Source organism: Amphiura filiformis, chromosome 16 (assembly GCF_039555335.1).
Source record: "Amphiura filiformis chromosome 16, Afil_fr2py, whole genome shotgun sequence".
Classification (NCBI taxonomy): Eukaryota; Metazoa; Echinodermata; class Ophiuroidea; order Amphilepidida; family Amphiuridae; genus Amphiura; species Amphiura filiformis.
Window position 1 is genome coordinate 43,804,547 of NC_092643.1, and position 26,969 is coordinate 43,831,515.

At 35.9% G+C, this 26,969-nt stretch overlaps 1 protein-coding gene across 1 annotated transcript; it reads left to right on the forward strand.

Annotated features, from left to right (window-relative positions):
* Positions 1-204: 204 nt before the first annotated feature.
* On the forward strand, positions 205-26,881 carry LOC140136045 (neuronal acetylcholine receptor subunit alpha-6-like). The gene is made up of 8 exons (XM_072157745.1): positions 205-233; positions 867-1,219; positions 14,949-15,088; positions 17,896-17,940; positions 18,383-18,492; positions 19,952-20,731; positions 21,621-21,858; positions 26,383-26,881. Exons 2-8 carry the CDS (start codon positions 1,162-1,164, stop codon positions 26,593-26,595), a joined length of 1,584 nt encoding a protein of 527 aa, XP_072013846.1. The 5' UTR covers positions 205-233; positions 867-1,161; the 3' UTR covers positions 26,596-26,881.
* The last annotated feature ends 88 nt before the right edge of the window (positions 26,882-26,969 follow it).

Sequence of the window (26,969 nt, forward strand, 5' to 3'; positions counted from 1 at the left end):
TTTTAGTCACTATTTACCCCGGATTTGCAGTCCAGTTTTTGGTAAACAGACCTTTTGTTCTCAACTTCGATTTCGACTTATTTTCCCCTTACCAAACTTACTTACCAGACTCTGACAAAGACGTTCAAGCAAAACTAAAACCCTTAAATAAAATTCGTCGTGTTTGCTGTTGCGTGCTTACATATAATTGTGCCCAAGGACACTTCTTTTGTGATACCATGAAAAAGACTTCAGTATGCATTGAGTTCAGAAAGGAATATGGTTTAATGATCAATAAGTGCTTAAACTAAAAATAAATAAATAAATAAATAAAGCGCATAAATATATGATCTCGAAAATCAACGCGCTCTTTGTAATGCGCATCTTGAAATATAAGGCCGTATAAAATTAATGTTTTGGTTCTCGTCCAGAGGATTTTCATGAATTGATGAGGGAGGAGGTGTTTTTTTTTTTTTTTTTCAATGTAAAATTAGCATTGTCAGTAGTTTTCGGTCTTCTCCAACAGTGCTCGAGATGTGAGATTCTGAGGATAAACCCCTAGAGTACCACAAAAAGACTTGGAAGTGATGCTTGTTCTCTAATAAACTTATTTATATGTATGAAGATTTCATAAATCATTCCAAAGTCTAAAAAATTGAAAAATCTATTTAAAAAAAAAAAAATCTGACAAATCCCAGAAATTGAGGAGGGAGGGGACGAGAACCAAAATATTAATTTTACACGGCCTAAACTTGACATTTGTGCATTCTTCCCTACACTTAGTCATTTACATGGTGTCAAGCTTGTAAGAAAATGTCCGGGTTAAACATTTCAACAGAAGATGATTCACGCAAATATTCAACATAATAAAATATTTCAATTGCCAGATCCTTACAACGGCTTATTAATAATGCATATGGGATGCGCCGCTCGCTAAGTGCTGTGGAGCCGAATGATACAATCATGACAAATAATAAAGCAGTGAAGTAAACCGGAGCTAGAGCTAGGACACTGGTGGTGACAAAATGGCCTCAAACTATACGGCAACATTTGTCATGAAATCCGCTCAAAGTTGACGGGATTTGAACTTGCTAGCCTAGTACTTGCTAGTACCATCGAATAGAGATTAGATTAAGGAAATAAATTGTGTTTTTAAGACGACTGAGAAGATTTCTTGTGACCATGTCTTCCAATTTGGCGTTGCATCTGATATGTGTCATCGTATGTTGCTTCATGACAGGTAAGGAGGGGAAAAATTCGAATGTATTCTAGTCCAATAATATGGCTAACTACAACACTATAATTTATCTAAAAATTTGTTTAAAAAAAATCAAAATTAGTGTGTGTGATTGTGTGTCATGACGAATGTTACTGTTTTGAATTATGATTGTTACAGTACTTATAAGCTCTTATACTTCACGAACTAAAATGTAAACATAGTTACCATAACGCCCGATGACGCTACTTCCAATTAAGTTTTACTAGCACTCGTTTTGGTCTCAAATCCATGTTAAAAATATGTTAAGTAACCTTTAAACAAACCAAAGAGTTCGGGTATAACGACGCGTTTTTTTATATAACTTTTTCAAATACGGGTTTTAGTATTTATTCGTCTACAGCAGTTCATGACCGTGACATTGGGCCAAAGACGAAATTGAATCATTAATTGGTCATATGAAAATTTGTAAATGTGCACATTTTAAGCTATTTTACAAGTCTCAGAAACAATTATAAATTTTAATGAAATAAGTAAAAAGTTTTTTAAAAATTTAAATAAGTAAACAAATTTATACACAAAGTGTTTCTCTTATAAAATGGCAAAAATGCAGTCACGACGGCTTTGCATTAACTTGCATTAACATGAAAGGTGTAAAATGTTCAGGGAAAAAAAATCAAGTGACGGTTCTGACACAGAAAACATTTAATTGCCATGTATTTTTTAAGCATGCTGTCACATTATATAAATCAATATAGCCATACCTTTAAATACTATCCAATAAAGATATTTTACTCATTATTAATGTATCATTTCAAGTTTTCTTTGATGAGGATATATGACTAGACTCGGGCATCACCATGATCACGATCATTGAAAGTACGTCACGTGCACAACAATATACGCAACAATGACCTTAAAGTTAATAACGATACTGTTACATAACATTTTACATGAATTTATTTAAATAATGCATTATTGTAACGATTATTTTATACTGTTGGTTCAAATCAATTTTGCATGCATTTGTATTGATTGTCGCAAATAGCCATGGTCCATGATGCCACTAAACGGATATGGCTATATACTGACTCGAGACTTTTTATACGACCCTTTTCGTTATTTTGGTAGATTTTATGGGTGGTTGGGTGTGGGGAGGGGTGTATGAGGGTAGGGTGGGGTGTGTGTTCGTGAACTGTGGGGCGGTGAGGAAGTGGACCTGGGTTGGTTTTGGTATTATAGGCTTTGGCAACAATAATTTTCACTATTTCATATGCATGCGTCAAGAACTTGTTGGTTCAATATACCGTATCAAATATATATAGTTTGTTTATTTACCTTTTAAGGTCTTCATAACCAGATCGCCCTAGATCGCATAATGTCATATCATGTACAGATGAAACCATATGAGCGCACAGAATTTAATACATCAGTTGGCAAATTGGATCAAGAAACTGGAACAGGATGTTGGGATTTTTCGCCTAAATGGTAATCGGTCCAGTGACTGCGTGCAAAATGTCACGACCACCACCGTCAGTTTAAATCTTTAAGGCGAGTGGGACGGGATGATAGGAGCTAAATTTTCCCCTTTTAGCCATTTAACTAAAACAAACTACAGTGCACTTCTATTAACAATAATACATGTACATTAATTCATTGATTTGATAGCAAATAGGAAGCTAATAAATCGCCTTATATTGCCATAGATCTTGCGGTTCTTGAGTTAAGGCCAATAATATTAATCATAAAAACGAGTTTTCGGCTTTTTTCCTCCTCCGAGAAAATTGTCCTTTAAAACTTGGGATATCCCTGGTAGAACCCATTCCATTCCTTTTGTGGGTCACCTTTATTTGTCTCATTATCAAATTTTGAGTGCAAACACAGTGCCAAGTCATGCTCCCCTCCAACTCGCTTTAAGAAAAAAAGGAGATAGCTAGTCTGAGCTCTCTTGCGTCATTCGCCCATTTTACTGTTATATACCATTTACAGTTTATGCCATATATATGTTTGTCGAACGACGTTCCAAAATGATGCATAGGTAATTTAGTTAAAATGCTCTATTAAGTATTATTAGGAAGTTTGGTGCCCAAGTGCGTGTTCATCACGGTTTCAACCAGGTAATGAAAAAGTGTTTTATACGAAATGTTTCAAGAACTTGAGATGAATGTAATTACAAATAATGGTAATTAACCAATTTAATCGAAATTATCTTTTTCCCTTTTCGCGACTGAAATGTGTATTATGTTTCTAATACTCATATCATCAAAGGATAAAGTTTTCATTCAGCGCGTCCTTTCAAAATCTATACGTGTTCCTGATTAAATTTCTTTCGCTCTACCAGCTGATCTTTTAATACGCTCACAAACAAAATCACCATGGTTTAAAGACTAACCAAAATGGTATTCTATTCCACCCATATTACCATAATAACGGCACCAGCTGGAACATATTACAATGTATAATGACTTTCTCATGAAATATCAAATTAAGAAGTATTTATATATTCAAGCGAAGAAAAGAAGTGAAACGAGAGTTACTTTCATTTTTAAAAGAGCAGAGATAAAAAAAAATGGTACTGTAATGAGTCAGAAAAATATTTTATGGTTTTCAGTTACAGAAACATGTTAGCATGATGATTTATTTTGAACACAAAAATGTTAAAAAGTTCCTTTTAATTAGTGAAAGGGAAGCTAGCAATCAGTATAATGGTAAGCGAAATGATACATGTGTATGTCTTCTTGTATGACAAGACATCTAATCGGTAAGTACGTGGTTTAATATCTAAAACGTCAAACAGGAGGAGAAAAACAGTAAACATTTACTCGCATACGCAAGAAGTAGAACATAAAGAAAAACTTTGGAATAATGAAGAATTGAAAGAGGATTTGAAGCGATGATTATGGTGAAGAGGAAGAAGAAAGGAGTCAACAGACAGAAGAAAGCGAAGTAAAGGAAAGGAATGGACGACGAAGAAGGAAGAAGCTGGGAAGGAGAAGAACACACAAAAAAGTAAATTGAAGAAGGCGAAAGAGCTCGAAGAAAATGGACAAAAAGAGGAAGGCAAAGCATGAGATGAAAAAGAAGATGTGGAAGACGGAAAAGAAGATGGGCGAAGAAGAAGAAGAAGTAGTTATCTATATGATGTATTTTCAAGATAAGATTAAGACGATGTTTAATATGTTGAACCGTTGGATTCGTTTTGCTAGGGTGTCCAATGCACGGTAAGACTACGCTGCTAAACAATGCGGAGTCAAGATGTAACTTAATAATGTGATTATTATTAACAAGAGATTAGGGCAAGAAAGTCCTAACTGCAATAGCTGCCCCCTGTAGACATTTGGCAATTTCCTTATTCTAAGTTTTACACACATATCTAAAACTAAAGCACATGGCAGCTATTGCATGCAGATGGTATGTTGTTGCATTAAGCACTTGATAGCAATGCTGGCTGTATGCATCTTACAAGGGATGTTATATGTCCATACAAGGAAATATAGTAAGAATTGCGCTAGCATTAGCTGTTCATATGTAAGTTGTGTCATATTTTTATTATCAGTCTGAGTGATGCGCAGAAAGTTTATATGACATATAATAATGATGATAGGCGTAGCAATCCAATGTTCCGATGGAAAGCTAATTATATAGGCCCCTATACGCGTTATAAATGTATAGCCTTCATGAAATTATATCATCTCAAACTTCTTTAACCATACAAAACATCTTTTTAATAGGCCTATGTCGATGCACATAGACATGATAGACAAAATACATTAATTTCACAAAGGTATGTGTATCAGTTCAGTATTCGTAAGCTTTATGCTCTATAGACATATAGGCTTCAACATAAAAAGTCCAAGTTTTGAGATATCTTTTTGTTACGACATGGCATAACTGGGCATTAACAGCAGAGACAAAAAAAATCATTTAGAAGCTGCTGACGAGGAAGCACCCAGAAAGCGATTAACCTCCCTGCTGAAGCTGGCCCTCAATCTAATGGCTGGAATTTGGCAGTAGAGTATTGGGCTGTAGATGGTAGAAATGATCTTTCATGGCTCAAAATATCAAGAGCTATCTTAAGAACCACTGAACCAAAACTAGGCTTGTTTGTACTTATTCTAATGCATTTTTCATGCTGATTCCAAATATGGTCATGACAATTTACAGTTCTGAAATATTTAAATTTAAAAAAAATGGAAAATTGTCGTCTGCAGTCAACACAGGCGTGGAGAGTGTTAAAGAGCGTATTCTAGGTATTTTAACTTTGAAACCAATATTAAAACCCTGTGCAATATTTTAGCCCAATTCAAAATTAACTTAACGATTCATATTATAGCTATCTCTGCTATAGGATCTATTTATAGAACCACGTGGATGCGTAAATTGAATTTTTGTTCAGCTCACGTAATATTTGTCGCCGCTTGGGATAACCGATTCCTCGGCGTTGACTTTAACCATAAAGTTAATTAAGACGTTCTTCTACGCACAAAGAAATCATTTGATGTGTAGGTCTGTTTCTATATTAGAAAAACTTGTATTTATCCCTTTGTATATCTCTGTGGTGTTACTTTGAAATGACACAAAAACATGCTGTGAAAATGCTCTGCATCTGGCTTACCGCTCAGTCCTAGCTCCTAGTTGCTTATACTAGCAATTTGCAGAATATTATTATATTAAGTTATGATATTTTGATAAATACTGTTAAAGGGTAATAATTGTTCAATTTCCTCCCGGTTTCCGTTAACTATTTTAATAGTAACTGATCGACTACCGCGTTGGAAGATGACAATGTATATTGCATACACTATCCACCTGTTTTAGTTTATATATAATACGAGCATGTAAAAAAATACTCTACTGCAAGCTACTGCAGATTAAAATGTCCTGGTTATTATCCGGATTTTGGGTTAGGAGAGTGCTAGATTTCAACTACATAGATGTATATTGAATTTAAATATAACAACAGCCATACACTCTAAGCAAAAAAGGAGGCTTATAAAATGAAGCCACTTGAGTCTTAAATGTGCTCGATAATTATGCAGAATCCTTTCTTTAAATTAAAGAACGCTTCAAGTATGATTCTACCGGAGTTTCAGAGACTGCAAATCGAGGGCTTAGAGCCAGAAGCAGCTATGTCCATTTGTTTTCTCAATTACATGTTACTCATTTCGGTAACAAATGGACGGTTAATTCTGCCCTCCATAAGAAAATGCAAGTGACTTTTGGGGTATGCATGGTCACTTGCGTCTAACTATAAACTGTTCAAGTTACCATGCATAGGCCTATATACCCCAAAGTCACTTGTATTTATTATGGAGGGCAAAATTAACCGTACATTTGTTGCCGAAATGAGTAACATGTAATTGAGAAAACAAATGGACATAGGTGCTTCTGGCTCAAAGCCCTCGAAATATTCTTCAGAGCGCATGATGACTTTCAAATTCAATTGTCAATGTCAATATCCATTTATGATTACTGGAGCCAACTCTTTTCGAATGAGCAAATGCGCTGAATGGGACTTTAATAATCCAAAGGAAACAGTTTGGAGCCATACACTGTAAAAGAACCTTATTTTTAGGTAAACTTTACCCAAGAATAAGTTAAAATATTTAATTTATTATTGTGACTATATATAAATAAAATGTAGACATTTATATAGCGCTTTATGCCGTAAACAGCCTCTAAGCGCTTTACATTTATTCCGCCGTCATTAGAATATGTCGGAACCACGTTTGCAGCCTACAAGTGGCGCAGGGTCCATCAGTACAACGACTGTGACTACCCCTAACAGCTTCCCATTGCACCTGGGTGGGGTGAGGCAAGCGAGGCAAAGCGCCTTGCCCAAGGGCGCAACACGGTGGTGGGACGGGGAATCGAACCCACGCACGTCGAGCAAGCTTTCAGATTATGAGTCCAAGGCCGTAACCACTGAGCCACCGTGCCCTCAACCAATTTTAACCTTATATTTTAACCTCAATATTAACCTTATAGGCCTACATGTACATGTAATAGGCAGTGGTATTAGAATTCAGAAATATATATAGGCCTATATGTTTGCATAGGGATTGCATTTAATAATAGTTATTTCCTTATAGTACTCTTGAAGCTTCCACTGATCGATATTTAGATAGCATTTGATCACAATGCAAAAATAATAATTATGCTTTCAAGGTTTTTCATTATGCTATATCAATATATCAAATTGAACATGTTAGTTTTAATAAATAAACACAATGATCACGATACATTGTGTATTACTATTACATAGTTAATTAAGTTTAAGGTAGGTCCGAGGGGAGTATTACCTGAATGCCGTTGGCACTCAGATATTAGAGACAAATAAAGGTGACATACAAGAGGAATATGTGGTAAATGGCTCTCGAGCGGCAAAGAACTCTATATGGAATATAAATGTGTGTATTGGCTTACTTGACTCATATTCTTAAGGGTAGACGAAGTATTGTTACATGTTGGTCGAAGCAGCCAAAGAAAATCCATTTTCATTATCAAAATCGATATATTATTGAAAAATAACACTTTGATGTTTTGCAAAAGTTCATTCTACAAATCATACATATTGAAAACTTGCTTGATTTATTGTTGTTAATGAGTTATATACGTTTTACAAAAGTGTTGTTGTTTCGGCCCTCTTTACAACATAACTCAGGAACCGCAGCACCTATAAAAGTATATCTGTGATATTTGAATTCTTCTACGCACTCGCTATGATCCCAGAAATGATCAATGGAAGTTTTGCCAATGCTCACTACCATTCGCAAGATGCTGTGAACTATACCAAATCGCAACAGTTTAAAATAGTTGCTAGCCTTATTAAATGGACGTTCAAGTTGCATCATTTTAATATAAATAAATCATCAAAAAGACGATATATTTATTTTATCTAATATGGTTATCTACATGGTCAATTGGACCGAAAATAAACATCAGAAATAATTGGGTGTTACAACTGATTGAAGTGGGTTGTGATTCAGCGGCGATTTATAAACAGCACACCTCCCTGGAGTACATCACCACTGATGTGTGACGTATCCATCATCATAATGTCATTATGTTTAAATAAAATATGCCACATTATAATACAGGTTGCATGGATATTGAAAGGTGTTCACCTGTTAAAGCCATACGATTTCGAATTGTTTTTTAATTATTATTTCACTCATTCATTTCATTTCATTCGCCTGCGGAGCAGGCGTCTACAAAGTTTCTCATCAGCAATAGCATCATGTTGTAACTTCGTTGCTGGTTTATCCCACAACAGCTTTGGTACAGAAAGTCTCCTTTTGCCATTATCATTATTCTTTGCCAAAATTATGAGGAAGGTTTTCTGATCATTTTAAGCTGACACAACGAGGTAAAATTAAAAGAAAATCCACTTACTATCTTGGTCGTTTAACGTGGAGTTCTATTTGGGATTTATTATCTTATGGGCTCTGTATGAACGTTTCGACAGTATTATTTGTGGGACATGAGAGTACATCCATGACATCAGACACACCGAATTGAATTCTGAATTCGAGGAATGTCCTTCTATAATATCAACTAATTTTGATTTTTTGAAATTCGCGATATAATACAAATTTTACATTTCTTTTACAATTTCACATTTTTCCCCCAAAGACCTCATTTTTTGGTGTTTCGGGGGAAAATCCATATCTTCAATTGGAAAGGTCTACATTTTCAATTGATCGTCGGCTTTTCATCCCAGCTACATACACTTTAAGTACATATCATTAGATTTATAAAGTTTAGGCTACTTCGAGGACTGTTAAATATCAATTTTTAATCATTTGCCATGAAATGTGTATTATTCAAAAAATTATTTTAAAAAAAAATCAAAATTATTTGATATCAGACATCAGGAGATTCTTCGTATTCAGAATTCAATTCGATATGTCTGATGTACTCTCAGGTCCCACAATAAATACTGTTCAAACGTTCATACCCCAGCCCTTAATTAAGACAATTATTTTATGTTTTCCTGTCAGTACGACGAATTTAGCTGAATATAATTAAGTCATAGATAGTAAAGGTTGGGACATGTGTATAATATCCCAACCAGTAGCGTAGCCAGCGGGGGGGAGGGGGGCAGAGTGCCCCCCCCCTGACAAAAATGAAAGAAAAAAGTGCCCCTCTGACAAAAAATAAAAGGGAAAATCAGGAGAGCAAATGAAAAGAAAAGGGGCAAGGAGCCCTTTTCTACCAAAATTCAGCCCGAAAATACACAATTTTTCCGCGCTACTCGCGCATATTGCAAGGATTAAGGCTTTCCATCATGATAATGGTCAAAAATAGGGTAACATTTTTTGCGCGCTACGCGCGCGCATCGTCCCAATAAAGCCTTTTTGTCTCTATGTATTATATGATGCAACTGTAATTTTTTTCGTCTTTGCCCCAAAAATTTTATTTTGCCTCCCCTGACCAAAAAAGCTGCCTACGCCCCTGATCCCAACAAATCTGCAGGTTTGGAAAAAATAAATTCATTTCAAAATAACGTTTGTATGGCTTTAAATTCACTCTAATTTTGTATCAGTTTTAATATAAGCCGATACTGGTGTCATTTTCATTTTTGATTCCACATAATTGTAAGCTACAGCTTTTGTTAGCCTACAAGCATATTATGATGAACAGATAATTATTTTGACAAATTGCTGAATTACACAGCAAAACCTGTCTTGATTTGCCCGGTCATATACCTTTTCCATTTCTTCATTTTATTCAGAAGGTCTGCCACTGAACTGACAACCAGACAAGTGTGAAAGACAACTCCTAATTGCAGAACTAACCTTTCCAAACGACAGAAATTCTAAATACTTGTTTATGCTTAATATATTTCACTTCAGATGTATTGTTAATGTGATAAAAATTAAGAATTTGTTTATAGTTGTGTAGTTGTGAAGGCCAAAAATGATAATATCAGAACAACGTTCAGAAATTCATCAATTTAACCCCCCTCCACCGCCACACACACCCCCACCAGACACACCCCTCCCCCACACAACTCAAATTCAGTCTCCTTAAATCCACCATACATTATGAGCACCATAATGTTAAATTATGGAAAGCACATTTTCTATCAAACATTATTTGACACCATCTCCCAACACACCCCAGATATTCAGATTAGTCTTCCATATATACCATATACTTAATATCAGTTCTGGTGGTTAGGTTTTCAATGAACGGAATGATATCATGACGATATATTGTGTCTTCTGTAGGCCTAAATGAACTCGATCAATTAAAAAGCTTACTACTTGTAATGAGCGGAATATGATCTCATGACGATAGATGGTGTCTTCGGTAAATGAACTCGATCAATTAAAGAGCTTACTACTGGTCCAAGGTCATACGCATGCATGCTTTATAAACACAATTCCAGAGATTCAGTAAACCCTTACATTTCATTAACTAATATAAAAGATATATACATACAGCGGAAGAAATGTGCCCATATTGTGGAAAGATATTTGAATGGATTAATATAGGCATTTTCGTTAACCGTACAGAGAACAAAATTAATTATCTCTATGCATAAAGATGATTCGAATTTAACATGGGTTTTTTTAAAGACGCAGACTGTAAGATGCATCCTTTGTTTGTTAAATCTACGTAAATCTGCACTTAGAAAATCTGCACTTAGAAAATCTGTCTAACTCTACTTTCTCATCCAAATCAATCTTTACATTTGTATCCGATAATTTTTCTGGTTTAAAATAATAGGCCTACATTATAAATATATATTAAAAAAAAGCAAGATGCAAGAATTACATGAACGTCGATTTTCCGTTTCCGGGTACTCCTTTTATGAACAGCACTAACTAGCCTACCATATTAATCTACATTATGTGAGCGTCGCGTATTAATTGAACGGCCTTGAACTCTCCAAATATTATTCTATGGAGTTAGTTATATGCTGATTTATGACTTTGTAAGTTGAATATGAACTACTTACTGATGACACCAGAATTCTGCATTCAAGTGAAAATATCGGTAGTAAAATGAGTTTAAAGGAAGTCTCCGGCAATCTCAACATTATGCATTATATGTTAGAAAAATAATTATCAAGCACGAATCACGTGGTGTTATTTAAAACTAACTCATATTGACCATAAAAAATTAATAAAAACAGCCGTTTCTCAACACGCTATTTCTATATATATTCAAAATTCCCGGGCGCTAACTGTCTGGTGCAATGACGTCATGGTTATTTGTGATCAATTGTCGTCAGCCTTCATTGTATACTGGGACGTCATTGCACGACAATTTCCAGTGCCGCCGAGAGCTATTACGGGCCCGGGGGCAATGTGAACGCACGGGCCCCTTTGATCAGTGATGACGGTGCAGGACTTCATAAGTGTGGGGGTGTGTGTGGGGGGGGGGGGCAACAGTGGCATAAATTTCTTTGTAACATGGGGGAGGGAGGTTGGTGTAAAATCCTTGAACATATGTTGCAGACGGGAGCGAAAGTAGCATGTTTAGATGCCAATAATCAAATATGAACATTGAAGGAGACAAATGCGCGCGAAGCGCGCACAAATTACAATTTGAACGGCATTTTGCTCCCATATTAAGTTTCTCTGAACAACTTCCACGCGAAGTGTAAAAAATTTGCCAATTTAAAGCCAATTTGAAGCTAAAATGATCCAAGTATGAACCGGTGAATTATGCGCGCCAAGCTCGCAAAAATTTGTAATTAGAATTAGCGACTTTTGCTCCCAGATTGGACATATTGAAAGAAACTCCGTGCGAAGCGCGGAAAAATTGCCAATTTTAAGGTAAATGATCATAATAAAGTGAAGGGCAGTAGGGCACAATGCGCGCGAAAAATTGCAATTTGTGTTCCCACGATTAAGCTGTGCACTCCCCTGATTTCTCGTAGATTTCATTATATCGAGGATGATCATTTTGGCAAAAGCAAAGAGTAAATTCAAGTGATATATTTATTAGAGTGTGTGCTTCAAACGCTATCTTGTATTTTTTTAATAAAATGCACGTCTCTTTTCTATGTTTTTACGGGCCCGTTACTTTTGTTTGGTTTTTATGGGCAGTAAAAGAACAAAAAAAACATACCTTATAATGGACCCGTAAAGGCAAAGAACCGTAGTGGGCCCGTAAAAGACCGTAGTGGGCCCGTAAAAAGCAAAGAAAAGATACCATAGGCCCGTTAAGGAAAGAAAAGAGACCTTAGTGAGTATGTAAAAAAACCTTAATAAGCAAAGAAAAGATATATAATGGACCCATAAAAAGAAAAAAAGAGACCTCGGAGGGCCCGTAAAAAGCAAAGAAGAGATACCTTAGGCCTAAGAAAAGAGACCTTTGTCGGCCCGTATAGTAAAGTAACGAAAATATGCCTTAATTGCAAGATATCTATTCTGAACCTTTTACGGGCCCCTGAGGTCCGTTTTCTTGGCTTTTAATGCCCCATAGTAAAGTATCTTCTCTTCACTTTTTACGGGCCCCCTAGGACCCCGGGCCCCGGGGTAACGACCCCGGTTACCCCCCCTTGTCGGCGGCACTGACAATTTCAGCGCCCGGGAATTTTGAATATCGCGTGTTGAAAGACGGAAGTTTTTATTAAAGAATTAGCTGGAAGAAGTTGAACAATATTTGGTTTTAAAAGGAGGCTGTGTACTCTCAGACATGCATGTAGTAAAAGTGCAATAACTTTGTAATTATCCGCGCAAGACATATACAAGTATAAATTTTTACGAAGGCAAGACATCAATAAATCTATAATACAGATTTGGGGGTAAAAACAACAATTATGAAGAAAGTGAGTTTTTGGCAATATTTGTTAGGTACATCATAACAAAAAAACACTTTTTCCAAAATATTTTATTTTGTTTTTAGCTCAATCTTGAGGCTCCATTCCAAAAACGTTTTTTTTAAATTTTTTTGATATTGGCCTTATTTTTTGAGATATTGACCATATAAGGCATCAAATCGAACTTTTAAAATTCACAAACGCCTATTTGCACAAAATGATGCCTAAAATCGGAAATAGACCAAAATATAAAAAAATGAAAAAACCTTTTCTTGAGTCGATCATGCTTTTTACGATACGATGATCGTATTTATTGAGTTATCGTGTACCTAAATCGTCATTTTACCGAGAAAATGAACAGTGAAATAATGGCCGTTGAAGTTTAAAGTGGTCACATTTTGCACTTTCATCGAATCTCGCAGGAGAATGCGGCAGTTTTTATTTTTCTACCTTACATTATATAAATATCGGGTAAATCCACGGCCCCTTGAGAAGTTTGAGCGGAATCCATTCATAACTTGATATTTAAATCGGGGGAAAGAACTTGAAAAAACCTATATTTTATCAGCTAAAACGGAGCCATTTGACCAGTAGGTTTTTGTGCTTCCGTGGTGTTTTCATAAGATGCGCCGCGCATGCAGATAAGCGTCGCGTATGCGTAGCGTATTTGTGCGTTAACAAATTGCGCGATACGCAACGCGATGCGTTGTTGCGCGCGTGTACCCTGCTGGTACAACAAAGATTTTTTTCCTTTTCAATTACAAACACGGGTGGAATAGTGAAATAAAATCCTTAAAATACTGCAGTTGGAGTTTACAAATCTGGATTTTCATTCCTTGTATTTATAAAAAACATAACAAAGTACAAACATATCAAAAAAACTCAATTTTGCGAAAGAAACAATGTCTAGAGTACACAGCTGCCTTAAACAAATGAGTTGTCAGTAAGCGCAAGTAAAACTAACTATAAAACATTATAATACTTGGTACACGTACGATGATATCAAGTATGATGCATACTTGTAACAAGCTATATACGAGGATTTAAAATAGTATTAGATGATACTGAATTAGAAAGAGTTTTAATTATCATGAACGGAGTGTGTCTCGTCGGGCTGTGGCGCTAAGTTTTACATATACCATTGCACATTCAATACACCTTAAATAAGCCATAATTTCAACAATTACTCGTATCAGACTCGTAACAATAATCTAGTATGATTGGGATGAGTTCAAATCACAGGGGAGAATACTTACTGTTTGGCATACACAGGGCCGGATTTGCCATAGGGCCAGATGGGCCCGGGCCCAGGGCCCCCAAATTTTGGGGGCCCCTAAAATTGCCCTGTGCAGTGTGCATCTTCCATTTTAGCCGAAAAAATCATGTTTTGGGCCAAAACAGGGTACAAAAATTGCAAATTGCGCATCGTCTTGTTATATAGCAAAATTCAGCTTCATTTTGGGCACAAAAATCCTCTTATTGAGAATTTTTTTCGCGCGCAAATGTTCTAATAGAATCTAAAAACTTGGCCCTTGAGTGCACATGCCTTCCTCGCGGTGCGTTTGGGGCCTCCACATTTTGGCCTGGCCCAGGGCCCCCAAAAGGTAAATCCGGCCCTGGGCATACATTTTCTTTTCAAATCACACATTTATAACTTTAATTCTTGCCTAGTCTGTATATCTTTCTCGAGTCAGTAATTTAGATATTGTTTTTTTATTGTATCTCTAAATGCAATGATGAGAAGTATATAAAAGTATACATTTTCAGAAAAGTAATGATGCAAGGAATCCAACTATAGCATAGCATAGCAAATTCCTACAAAAATTAACATTTTTGAGAAAATCTAACAATCTGATTTTACTTTATACTGCCTTTTGTCTGGGCCTATTTTTTTCCCTACAAATCAGTGATAATTTGAAATTATTACATTTAAATCACCACATTGCTTCATTATGTTTTGTTTTGTTACAGGATGTCTACCATCACGCAGCGCTGATCTCCTGTATAAGAAACTTATGAACAACTACAATCCACTTATTAGACCAGTGGCCAACAATTCCGAAATAATCGTCGTGCACATGGGTGTGGCGTTATCTCAGTTAGTAGATATAGTAAGTATAGTCATGTACTGGTCAGCAAAACTGCTTTTTTAAGCACACAACATATCAGGCCACATTCCACAGGGGAAATTGCCCAAAGTAGTAAAAATTCAGTGTCAAATAGTATAAAGCTACTCAAAGTTTTACTAACTTGCTTGAAACTTAAGTTATTCAAAGTTTCACAAAATTGAATACCTGAATACAAAACCCACCCAAGTCCTTGGAATGTGATTTTGAGAAAACTAAAATACAAATGTGTATCATGCATGCTGAGTATACATATACATTGATTTCACGTGTCCAATAGACGCACGAAGATTGGGTTATAGGCCTATGTACAAGCAACAATTTCCCATGCTTTAATAACTCAATTTGGCCAAAGTATGGACTTGGGTGGGTTTTGTATTCATGTGTTCAATTGCTTAACATTTTCTCAAAATTTCATTAAGTTACTAAAAGTTTCACAAAATTGCTTAACATTTTTTTTTCAAAATTGCCTAAAGTTGCTGAAAACACACTAAAAAAAATTCAAAACAACCCTAACCCTAAATCCCGGAACACTAAACAACCCTTAAAATGCTCCAGAGGCATTCTGTGTTGTTTTTTAACTTCGCTGCATGTAAATCATATGACCATCTTACACAAAATCAAGACGCATTGAATTAAATGAGGTATCACGTGTCATACAATACGTGATAGATCAAACGTTTGCATTAGCAAACCTTTTTAATTTTCCAATTGCCTGTTCTTTGATTGTCTGAATTAATGATTATCTTTGTTCATCCTTGTCTTTTGACACACCCGTGTTGAGCTGATAGATTACGCAGGTGTTTCACAGTGGAACGTCCCGATTTACCTTTTGGACATGGCGCCCCTCCTCCACGTCATTATTGTATTATTATATCCCTGACTGTAATTGTCCCTGTAATCACGGTTTCAAAATCACGATGTCGATATTTTGAATTGATTAATGGGTGTCATAATGCCACATCGTTTATAGACTACCCCGTAGTCCACTTGCCCATTGTGCATACTCTGGATATTGTATTTAAACTTAAAACTCTGATTTAATTAATGTGTGCACAATTGATAGATTTTCACATCTGATCAGTCACCCTACTCCCTCTGTTTGTTAGCTTCCCAAGTGAAATTTCGGGGTTCGCTATCAATAAACTGGTAGATTCCAAAATCAGAATTGTTCAGTATTAAAGTGAGCCGTTATAATTATGCAAGATAATGTTGCATTCAATTACTTTTATTTTCACTAATCGTCTGATATTTTTAACTCTTTATGACCATTTTACTATTGAATACTTTAATTTTAATAAACATCAGTATAATTTTGAGTTCAACGAAATGGGTTCATCATGACTAATAATAACATATTTTTAATAAAATTCGACTATGGCATAGTCTACATCGTTTATTACTATTGACTCTGTGTATTTTTTTGTCATGATTAACATAACGTACATGTTGAAAATAGTACACTACGTTTCATAGATTATGTAAAAGGTAAAGTAAGAAACTGTCAACAGTATTAAATAAAAAAAATTGCAGGGCTATCGTGAATAACTTGAAGTGTGATAGCTTACACCACCATCATAAATTGCTTTTATAAGTTAATTAATAACAGTTGGAATCCCTACATGACTTGATCACACATGTAATGTATTAATTAAAACGGTGTTCAACATGAAACTGTATATTTCCCGAAGCGTTTGTCTTTCTGTTAATCCATTCTGGATAACACCCCAAGCGCTAGCCAAAAGCGATTTGTTATGACCAATGAAATGGACCGTTCTTTCAAAAGCAACAATAACCGATCCAGCTAATTGGTCACTGATTTCAGTTCATTACGCTAGGAACTCCTTAAAAAATCGGTCAAATTTCACCAACGTTTTAGCCCAAAAAGCTCATGCGGTCACTTCCTGGAAAGCTGGACTAAACAAGGTCATCTGCACTAAATCCATATCTGGTTCATAAATATTCCACTTGTACAAACAATTTGGGTACTAAGCAGTAGCGTATCCAGCCGATAACACTGGGTCAAATGATGCACCTGTAATTGTTACCCACCCCCACCAAGAAAGCTGGTTACGCCCCTGACTTCCCCGTCTGATCTATGACACTAACGCACTTATACCTCTGTGGAAATGCTCCCCCTCCTCCTCTAAGGTACCTCATCGCGGCTTACGGTCTGGTCGTCCTTGATACAAGGCATACTCGGTCACTTAGGCATTTTTCCAATGGATGGGTCCGCCAGGATCCCACCTGTCACAACCCGACCAACCATTAGGCGTAAATTCATCGAAGTATCCTACGCTATATTCGAGTCACTTGGTTCTGCCGAGAATCAAACCCATTCACAATCCTGTGGTGAAAAGGCGAGCGAACTATGCGTAGACCAAAACAAGACTCCCCCGTATGGTCTATGACACTAACACACTTATACTTTGGTGACAATGTACTCCCCTCCTCTTTCTAAAGCACGTCCATGCGCCTTCAGGTTTGATCGTCCTTGTTACAAGACATACTCGGTCAGGCATTTTTTACACTTTCCAATGGATGGGTCCTCCTGGTGTTAAGAAATACCAGGATCCCACCGCTGCCACCATTTTGTCACAAACCGCCCAGCCATAGGCGTATAACAAATTCATCGAAGTATCCTGCGCCATTCGAGTCACTTTGTCCTGCCGAGCCTCGAACTCACGATCCTGTCTGTTCTATGACACTAACGCACTTATATCGCGGTGATAATATTGCTTTGCCAATGAATAAAATATGATTTCAGTTTTTTATTCTTTATTACTTCACAGGATGAGAAGAACCAGATCATGATTACGAGTGTGTGGCTAAAACAGGTTAGTTTATATCTACAGAAAAAAACCATATTCCATTAAAGATATTTTATACTCTCTCAGTAACTTTTGGAATTGGGTCCATAAGAATACATTTAAATGTATGCAAGAAAGTAGATGTGGCTTTATTATATCTTAGGATGGCAAAAAGAAGTTTAAACTTTTCACTGGCTTTTAAATAATTAAATGCGAAGAGTAGAATGGCGCTATCTTTTTTAAAACCTAATATATATAGTCACAAATATCACTGAACTTTGTTGTTCTCATATAGTTTGGTGAGAAACTGATGAAAGTACCAACGAAGAACACTGTAATATACGTACTCGATTATTCGCATTGGGTATGAAAGGAAAGACTTCCGACGATATCATCGTGAAAGTATTTAATAGTGTACTTAATTAATTAACAAATGAGTTTCTTTGTAATTTTGTTAATTTCACTTCAGAAATGGAAAGATTACAAGCTGGTGTGGGATCCGAAAGACTTTGAGGGCATCGAAGTAATGCAAATACCTATTGATCAGCTATGGGTTCCTGATATCGTTCTTTACAATACGTAAGATTCCATCAACTTTTCATACCTATGGCAGACTCCTCTTTTTGGTGTTCTCTTTAGCTATGCTACTCCACAAATAAGATATCGTCGATATAATGCGCTCAAGGAGTAGGCAGTATAAACACGTTCTAAAGTTAGAGGACAAGGTTGCTACGTATTCTAAGGCTTGACAAAGTATTTGCAACATCACTGAAAAAGTTGAATTAGACGAACTGAAAGTTGAACATTCATCCAAAAGCCTGTTTATTTTACATTACGTACCATAGATGGCAATGTTTTTTTTGCATGACCAGATCATTTGAAAGGCATGTACCCAGCAAACACAAAACGTTTCCGACATCATTCGCAAAAGGTTATAAAAGGTTGTCAGAAAACGTTTAAATGTCGGGTTATTATATAAAGGGTATATTAAGAGTATAAAACGGTTTCATAACCTTAAAACATTTTTGATAATCTACTGCTCAGCAAACAAAAATGTTTTACAGAAAACGTTTAAATGTCGGGTTATATAAAGGGTATAAAAACGTTTTGATAACATTCCAAAAACATTCTTGAAACCTTGATACAAAACATTCTAAACAGAATGTTATTTTGGGGTTGATAAAATATTTTGCGAAAAATATTTGCCCAAAATATTTGCAATAACGTTTTAAAAACGTTTTCATGACCTTTATATAACCCGACATTTAAATGTTATTAAAATGTTTTGAAAAAAAAAACATTTTAAGAACATTTCTGTGTTTGCTGGGTTCAAATATTTTAACATAATGTTATTTAAGTATTGACAAAATATTTGGCAAAAATGTTTGCAAAAATAGTTTACAATAACATTTTTGAAAACATTTAAAAATATTGTTGTAGTTTGTTTTCATACAAAACGTTTTAAAACGTTATCATGACCTTTATATAACCCGACATTTTAATGTTATTAAAACGTTTTTACCTAAACCAAAAGCCAAAATATAACTTATTTAAAACGTTTTTAAAACGTTTTTGTGTTTGCTGGGTAGTCAGCTGCGGTATCTTCATGCGAGTTTCACAATGGCGGAAGGACATCCGTTTGAATGCAAAGAGGATGAAATAAAATATCCAGCTCCAGCATATAATAGCTAGAAGAGTACACCAAATAATATCTGCTCTAGCTATTATATACTGATCTAAGAGAACTTATACGGTACCGCGGTACAACATTTGAATTTATGGTAGCCAATCAACATCAAAGACCAGATAACTTAGAAAATGTTATGTTAGGGCAATGGCGTTAGCGTTAGGGTCAGCGTTGGGGTTATGGTTATGGTTTACCGTGCCGGACAAGTGAAGTGTTGAAGAAACTAAGGGATACCGAAACTGAAACACAAGTAAGACACCTGAAGAAGATTATTGAAGTTTTAGTTAATACACATCATGCACAACATTCTTTATTATAACTATATTCTGCTTCAAATTCTTTCCATTTCAGAGCTGAAGGCAACTATGCAGTTGACGTAACAAACAGTGCTAACATACGATTTGACGGCACCGTGGCATGGAATCCTCCCGCCATCTTCCGCAGCTCCTGCAGTATCGATATCTCATACTTCCCATTCGACGAACAGCAATGTCGTATGAAATTCGGCACATGGACGTACGACGGTAGCTTGGTCGACTTACAACCTCTAAGCGACAAAGTTGAACGTGAAAATTATCGTGAAAACGGAGAGTGGGAAATGGTCGAGACGCCCGTGGAACGTCATACGATCAAATACCCTTGTTGTGCGGAAACGTACATTGACGTGACGTATTATTTTGTTCTGCATAGAAATCCGTTGTTTTACGTCATTACTCTGGTAATCCCATGCGTACTGATTTCACTGATGACGGTCTTAGTCTTCTACCTGCCATCCGATGCTCAAGAGAAGATTACGTTATCCATCTCAGTCCTCCTCGCTTTAATTGTGTTCTTACTGCTTATACCAGATCTAATTCCACCAACTTCAAAGACAATACCCCTAATTGGACAATACATGTTGTTCACGATGGGAATGTGTTCTCTGTCCATTGTGGCAACCGTTGTCACCATCAACTGGCATTTTAGAACAGTCTACACACACGTCATGTCACCTTGGGTGAGGCGAGTGTTTCTGGAACAGTTGCCATGGTTACTGATGATGGAAAGACCGGAAGTTCTTAAAGAGAAGAAAGATAAAAAGATGAAGAAAAAGATGGAGAAATCAATGCGCACTAACCATACATACAACAGGTAAGGAACCAATAGGGGGAGGGGGGGGGGGAACTCAATACAAATGACCATAAGCAGGCGGTGATGGAAGCGATATCGCCAATTTTGAGGTCGCCATTGGATTAACACATAATCATGAAATCTTCACAAACAATTCTAAATTTGTTATGTGGTGTCAAAGCAAAATTATCTTACTCTAAAACCGTCGGGGTTCGACAAAGTACCCCACTGTGAGTATGTTAATTTTCCATTTGTAATTGCTAACCGTGTATTTTGAATGGGGCTGTCAGCCCTGTATCTTCGCCAGCCTCAAACGTCACGTGTTGCGCTTCCTATGCCGCCTGACCATAAGGAGACGTGCCGCAAACATGGGTAGCATTTTCGGCCTTTTGGTATATCAATGACCCCCTTTTTAAAGCCAATTTTGGATATGGATGGATACTTTTTCCAAATTTTTTTCGGAAAATAACCTCAATCTATATAGTCAAAAGTTTCGAAATTTCCCCAAATGTTTGTCGTCGTGGTAAACTGATTTGAAGACCAAAATAAATGCACGAAAATGACGCCCGGGAAATGACATTATATACAATATAGTATACGCTTGGGAAAAGGTTCTAAAAGGGTTCATCAGCTGTCCTTGGGTGAACCTTTGAAGGTTTGTCTTCAAAGGGTCTTTAGAATCCCCATTGGTTCTACAAAGAACCTAAGAACCTTTTTGGGATCTTGAACATATACGACGTATATAAAGAACCCCCAGGAGAGTTCTATTAAAGTTGTACCCTTTTCCCAAGAGTTAATTGTGGCTATCAGAAGTCCAAGTTAATATTAAGATCGATTTAATACGGAAACACAAGAATGGCAGTAAATGATTAATACTAGATGATTTGGTAATGCATTTCTTCATTTACAGTTATCCAATAAAATCGTCTGTCCAAAACAATCGCCTATACAAACAACTTGATGACAGCATGGGTGGCATGCCACCTTCCTTAATGGAAGAAATCGAAGGCAGAGATTCTGAAATGGATGAAAGCTTACTCGCCTACGATTCTAGAAGGAAGAAACCAATCAAAAGAGAATGGCGCGAGCTTCTGCATGGGCTGAATTTTATTGAAGAAAATCTGAGAATGGACGATATAGTTGACCAGGTAGGTTGGACAAATCGATTGCTCAGTGCCAGAAGTGGGTATAAGTACAATAGCTGCCCTGTGATCATTTGGCAATTTAGCGGGGGACCCACACAAGTCTATTGTACTCATATATACATGATATACACATGGTAGCTATTGCACTTACCCACTTCTGACAGTGAGCAGTCGAAATGTGACATAATCGAGGGAAATGAGTGAGTAATGTCGAAAATATTTAATTTTAAGAAGTTTTTACTCGCCTTAAAATTTCAAAAATGATACGTTTTTGATGCGAACCACATGGAATTTGAACGTCTCGTTATAGACGAATCCAACGAGCCAAGTGATGGTCAGAATTCATTCTGCCATTACTGGGTCCCGTCTGCACCAAACTGGTGTTGTTACTGCCCAATTGGGTGGATTAAATCCGCTTAAAAATCGATGTTGAATCGTTTTGTGTTGTAAACTTTCATCATTCTTTTGTCTATGTGTAAGACGGGTGATGGAATGCAGTTTAATATCCCCGCCGAGGCCACATCATTATACATTTTAGGCAGGATAGACCTAAGGGGGACCCAGCTATGGCTGCCATTGAGGTGTAGGAATGCGTGAAATTTGATTTGTCTATAGGGAACTTATAGGGAATTATCAGTTGCTTAAACAATATTAAAACGAGTAACAACATTAACGAAGCAACACTGAAATGAGTAACACTGAAATAATCACTGACACCCCACTGAAAATGTAATAATTTTAGTGAGATTAGTAGGTTTCAGTGTGATAAGTGTCCGAGGTCATTTCAGTAATCACACTGAATCCACACACTACTAATCCCACTGAAATGATCACTGAAACACCATTGAAGCATTTTTAGCAGAAAATTTCAGTGCTACTCATTTCAGTGTTCATTTGGATCTCGGCGGTTTTTTTCAGTGATTATGATTATTTTTATGAAGTGTTACTGAATCCGAACGGGAACAGATGATTAGCATGCATGTAATGAGTAACCGCTTGCAATGTATAACGCGTGTGATTTAATTTATAACAACTCACGTATATGGTGATTTCAACAATATACTATCTTGATGACGTATAGCATAATTTTCCTCAACCAATTCAACTACTTCGTTTCCATAGGACATTAAAATATATTCCACACGAATGACCACGTTGACCAGGATCTTTAAATGAGTTATATAAATAAAACAAAACAAACAGCATGACTAATTGGTTTTTATTTTATGTGCTGGAAAAATGGATAAAAAAATTGGATTGAAAATGGATAGTCGTAATCCATACGCCTATATTTATAAGGAAGCAGAGCGTGATAGAATTTGTTCATAGAATGTCTTTAATATTTTGATATTTGGTATTTTCTGCTACGATAAAAGGGTTTTTTTTAATTTATTTTTTTACAAAATATGTTTCAAGCATGCATCAGTCACGTAATCACCCTATTCATTTTAATTTGTCTCATTTTCATTTGTTCTTGTGCAAAAATTGTTGAATAAACAACTATGTTTAAATGGATGCTTGAACCATTTTTGCACTTTTTCTTAAAATTACAAAAAATGACTTAAGCAATTATCGTAGCAGAGTGACGACGTACTGGTAACAAATTTAAAATAAAAAAGAGTGTCGATTCCAAATCTGATTTTAAGCACAATGAACTCCAAAAGTGATACTTCTATCGAAACAATATTACTGAAATGTTGCTTTAAATTTCTTTATAACATCAAAAATCGTTAACAATTTTATATATTTTTTCACATAACTAATGAGTATTTATAAATAAATAAATAGATAAATAAATAAATAAATAAATAAATAAATAAATAAATAAATAAATAAATAAATAAATAAATAAATAAATAAATGTCGCGCAACAAAATACTTGTTAACCACCACACTGGAAAAACAGTAAGGTCCGATTTCTTGAACAAGCTTGGCTAGTGATCAGGCTTCCTAAGCCAGCAGGCTGTGAAATTGTAAACACAATGACTAACTGGGCTTTAAGCCTGATGGCTTTGGAAGCCTGATCACAAGCCATGCTTCGAGAAACCGGCCCTTAAGGTTTTATATCTAGAACAACGACCTAGTTTCAGTACTTGTTTGTATTCGCTCTACTCTTGTTTGTAATTCTTGAGGGAATAGTTTCATTTTGTTAACTGTTCCGTTTTCTAGGTTTCTAGCCATCTCGAACTCTATTAGCCATTTTTAATTGTAATAATCACAATCTTTTCTAGACAAACCTAGTTTGTTATCACTTCAATATTCTCCATGTTTATTGGCTCGTTTATCAAAGTACGTTTTGTTTGTTGCTGTTATGACATTTTTTGTGAGGTATCGCAGCCAGATTTGTACGATCCTTGGAATCGACCAACGATGTTCCTTCGATGCTTGAGTGATGACTAATTTATGAGAATTAACGGGAAAATGTATAATGAACAATACAATATACGCAATTATCATAATTGAGGACCTGGGATCTGAAAGGGGGTTAAGTCACAAAATTATGAATAATGAGTTGGTGTCAGTTTCTCTACACTCTCTATGCAAGTTCGATAGTGATGTGATGTGGTAAAGCATGTGTAAAAGACTCTGAGAGATACAACCTGACGGGGGTCAAGTCAACACACGTGGACATATATAAATTATAATAACCACCTTCTTGAATTGAAACTACATGGACATAACCACTTTAATTCTTGCATTGAAACTTTTAATATTTTAAAATAAAGGTGGTATTATACGAGGGCTGGTCAATAAGTTCCCGCAACTATGGTGTATCTCCGCTCATGCATGACTTGGATGGCTGTTACTTACGCTAAATTCAAGTTTGTACTTTTGTCTTTCAAAACGAATATGTATTAGCGATGCTGAATGCTTGATTACGTAATGACATTAGCATAAGCACAATAGCGTATGGGCACTGCCTGATTTATGGTGAAAAGTAGTCAAGAAAATCTCGCGCCAAATTGAGGTATTGTTACATAATTCCAAATATCTCGAGAATAAAAGTATAGAATCTGCCACGGTTTTTGCAGCTTTATAGACCGATAACATAGGCATGATGCTGGACTCTTTTTAGACATATACCATTTTCATTAAAGAAAAGAAATCGTGTTGAATATCTCCAATTTTGAGTAGGCTTTATCACCCATTGTTCTTTACATAATAAGAGATAGAAAGATTAATCGATGACAAAATTTAACCAATGGTACCTGGTTTGATTGGGTATCTACTGATTAAAAAAAAAGGGAGGTCCCAGTGGTGAAACCATAAACATTTCTTTCTTAATGAACCCTTAATTTCAAAAGGTCTTGTTTTTGTAATTAAAGTAGCACACCATAGAGAGGCTCTGGATTGAATAAGAAATTTGAATTTCGAAAGGTGTGTCTAATTTTAGCATAAGACTTGGTATAGCAATTCAATCACACAGCTACTGTTCCGCAAACCTTGTATTAGTCATATTTTTAGCGCGTTTTTGATGAATTTTTACTTTTTTCATACATTTTTGGTACTTTCAATCATGCATATACCATCAACGCATGCGCATATTTCTATTTTTGTTGCAACAAGTTCTATTGTCCTGACTATGATCTCTAATACCATACCAATAACCATATTTGGTTTTGTTTTATTTTGGAGATAATTTGGATTCTTTCTTCTGCCGTGTGGGCTCTTTTTCGCGATTTTCACACCATTTTGCTTGTTGTTATAGGCCTATTTTTGGTGAAGTTCAAAGACGGTCCCTTTCCTCATCTGTTGACGGATACATTTCTTCTTTCACAATTATCAATTGAATATACTCAGATGACCTCATACCAAAAATCAGGCTTGTAAACTGCTTTGGTCCTTACTTCTGCTTCTTTTTATTACACGTTCCTCAAAGCCAATTCAAATTTCTCGCCAATGTTGACAATTGTCAGTGTACAGATAGCAATGACTTTATGCAAATGAGATTACATAATTAAAGGTACTCTGATACTAATTGTTGTGCGTTTTGAAAGACAAAGGTACAAACTTTATTGCTCGTAAGTAACAGTTATCTAAGTCATGCATGAGCGGAGATAAATAATGGTTGCGGGATATTATTGACCAACCCTCGTAGTCCTGGATGTGACCTCCTCTTAAAAAAAGTATGCTGAACAAAAAAAAAACATTTTATTTATCAATAATTTAAAATAAAGATGGTATTATGCAACACATTGTGTTAATCTGAAAAGGAGGTCAAGTACAACAGCCTCCTTCTTAGATAAGCAATTCAAATGGTAAATACAACCAAATTAGACAAATTGTTCAATCTTAACAAACCTTTTAAAGTCTCATGCTCCAAATCATCTTACATCATCACGTAAAACTATGAAAAACGCGTTTTTGACATTTTTCTCAAATTGCACTCAATGTGACTTTACCAATTAACAATAAGGATAGACCAAGCATCGGTGGTCGATTAAAAAATCGAACTAAGTTGGCTCTATTGCCTATAGGTTTATAAACAAAAAGTATTTATCTAGTTCTTGTTTGCTTATGTTTCAGTCTGAGGAAGAGTGGCGATACGTTGGCCTGGTAATCGACCGGTGTCTCCTGTGGATATTTCTCTTCATAGCCATATTTGGCAGTATGGCGATTATCCTTCCAGCGCCATTATTTTGGGAACCAGCTGGAGTACACAACACGCCTGTATATGAAGAACCCATCATCCTGGAATCGCTAACGTACAATGAATATATAAATGCAACCATGACTTGAATTATGAACTTGTAATAAAATTAGCATAATGGGTTATTCCAGAAATTAATCGCACCCCCTGCAAAGAAGACATGGGATTCACAAAAATGTATCATGTACATTTCAAATGCCTGAATGAGACATGGGATTTCCCAAAAATGTTCGTGAAATTTTATCTTTTTATCTGCGAAATCCCAATTTTGCACGGGAATACTCCAAAACTGGAAATTCCCATTTGCCAATTAAATTCTGGTTTGGGAATTTCCAAGATTTTAAAGTAGAAAATGATATGTCTTCTTTTTTTTTTTTTTTTAGGGGGGTACATTCAGTTTCTGGAATAACCTAATCACTAGGAAAGTTGAACTTTCTGAGTTGAATCTTAAGCATTCACAACT

What these genes read in the sequence shown, in the direction of transcription:
- LOC140136045 (XM_072157745.1), top strand. Translation starts at nt 1,162, where the DNA reads ATGTCTTCCAATTTGGCGTTGCATCTGATATGTGTCATCGTATGTTGC. An exon ending in CGTATGTTGCTTCATGACAG is followed by an intron (nt 1,220 to 14,948) that starts GTAAGGAGGGGA and finishes GTTTTGTTACAG; the next exon opens with GATGTCTACCATCACGCAGC. An exon ending in CGAGTGTGTGGCTAAAACAG is followed by an intron (nt 17,941 to 18,382) that starts GTTAGTTTATAT and finishes ATTTCACTTCAG; the next exon opens with AAATGGAAAGATTACAAGCT.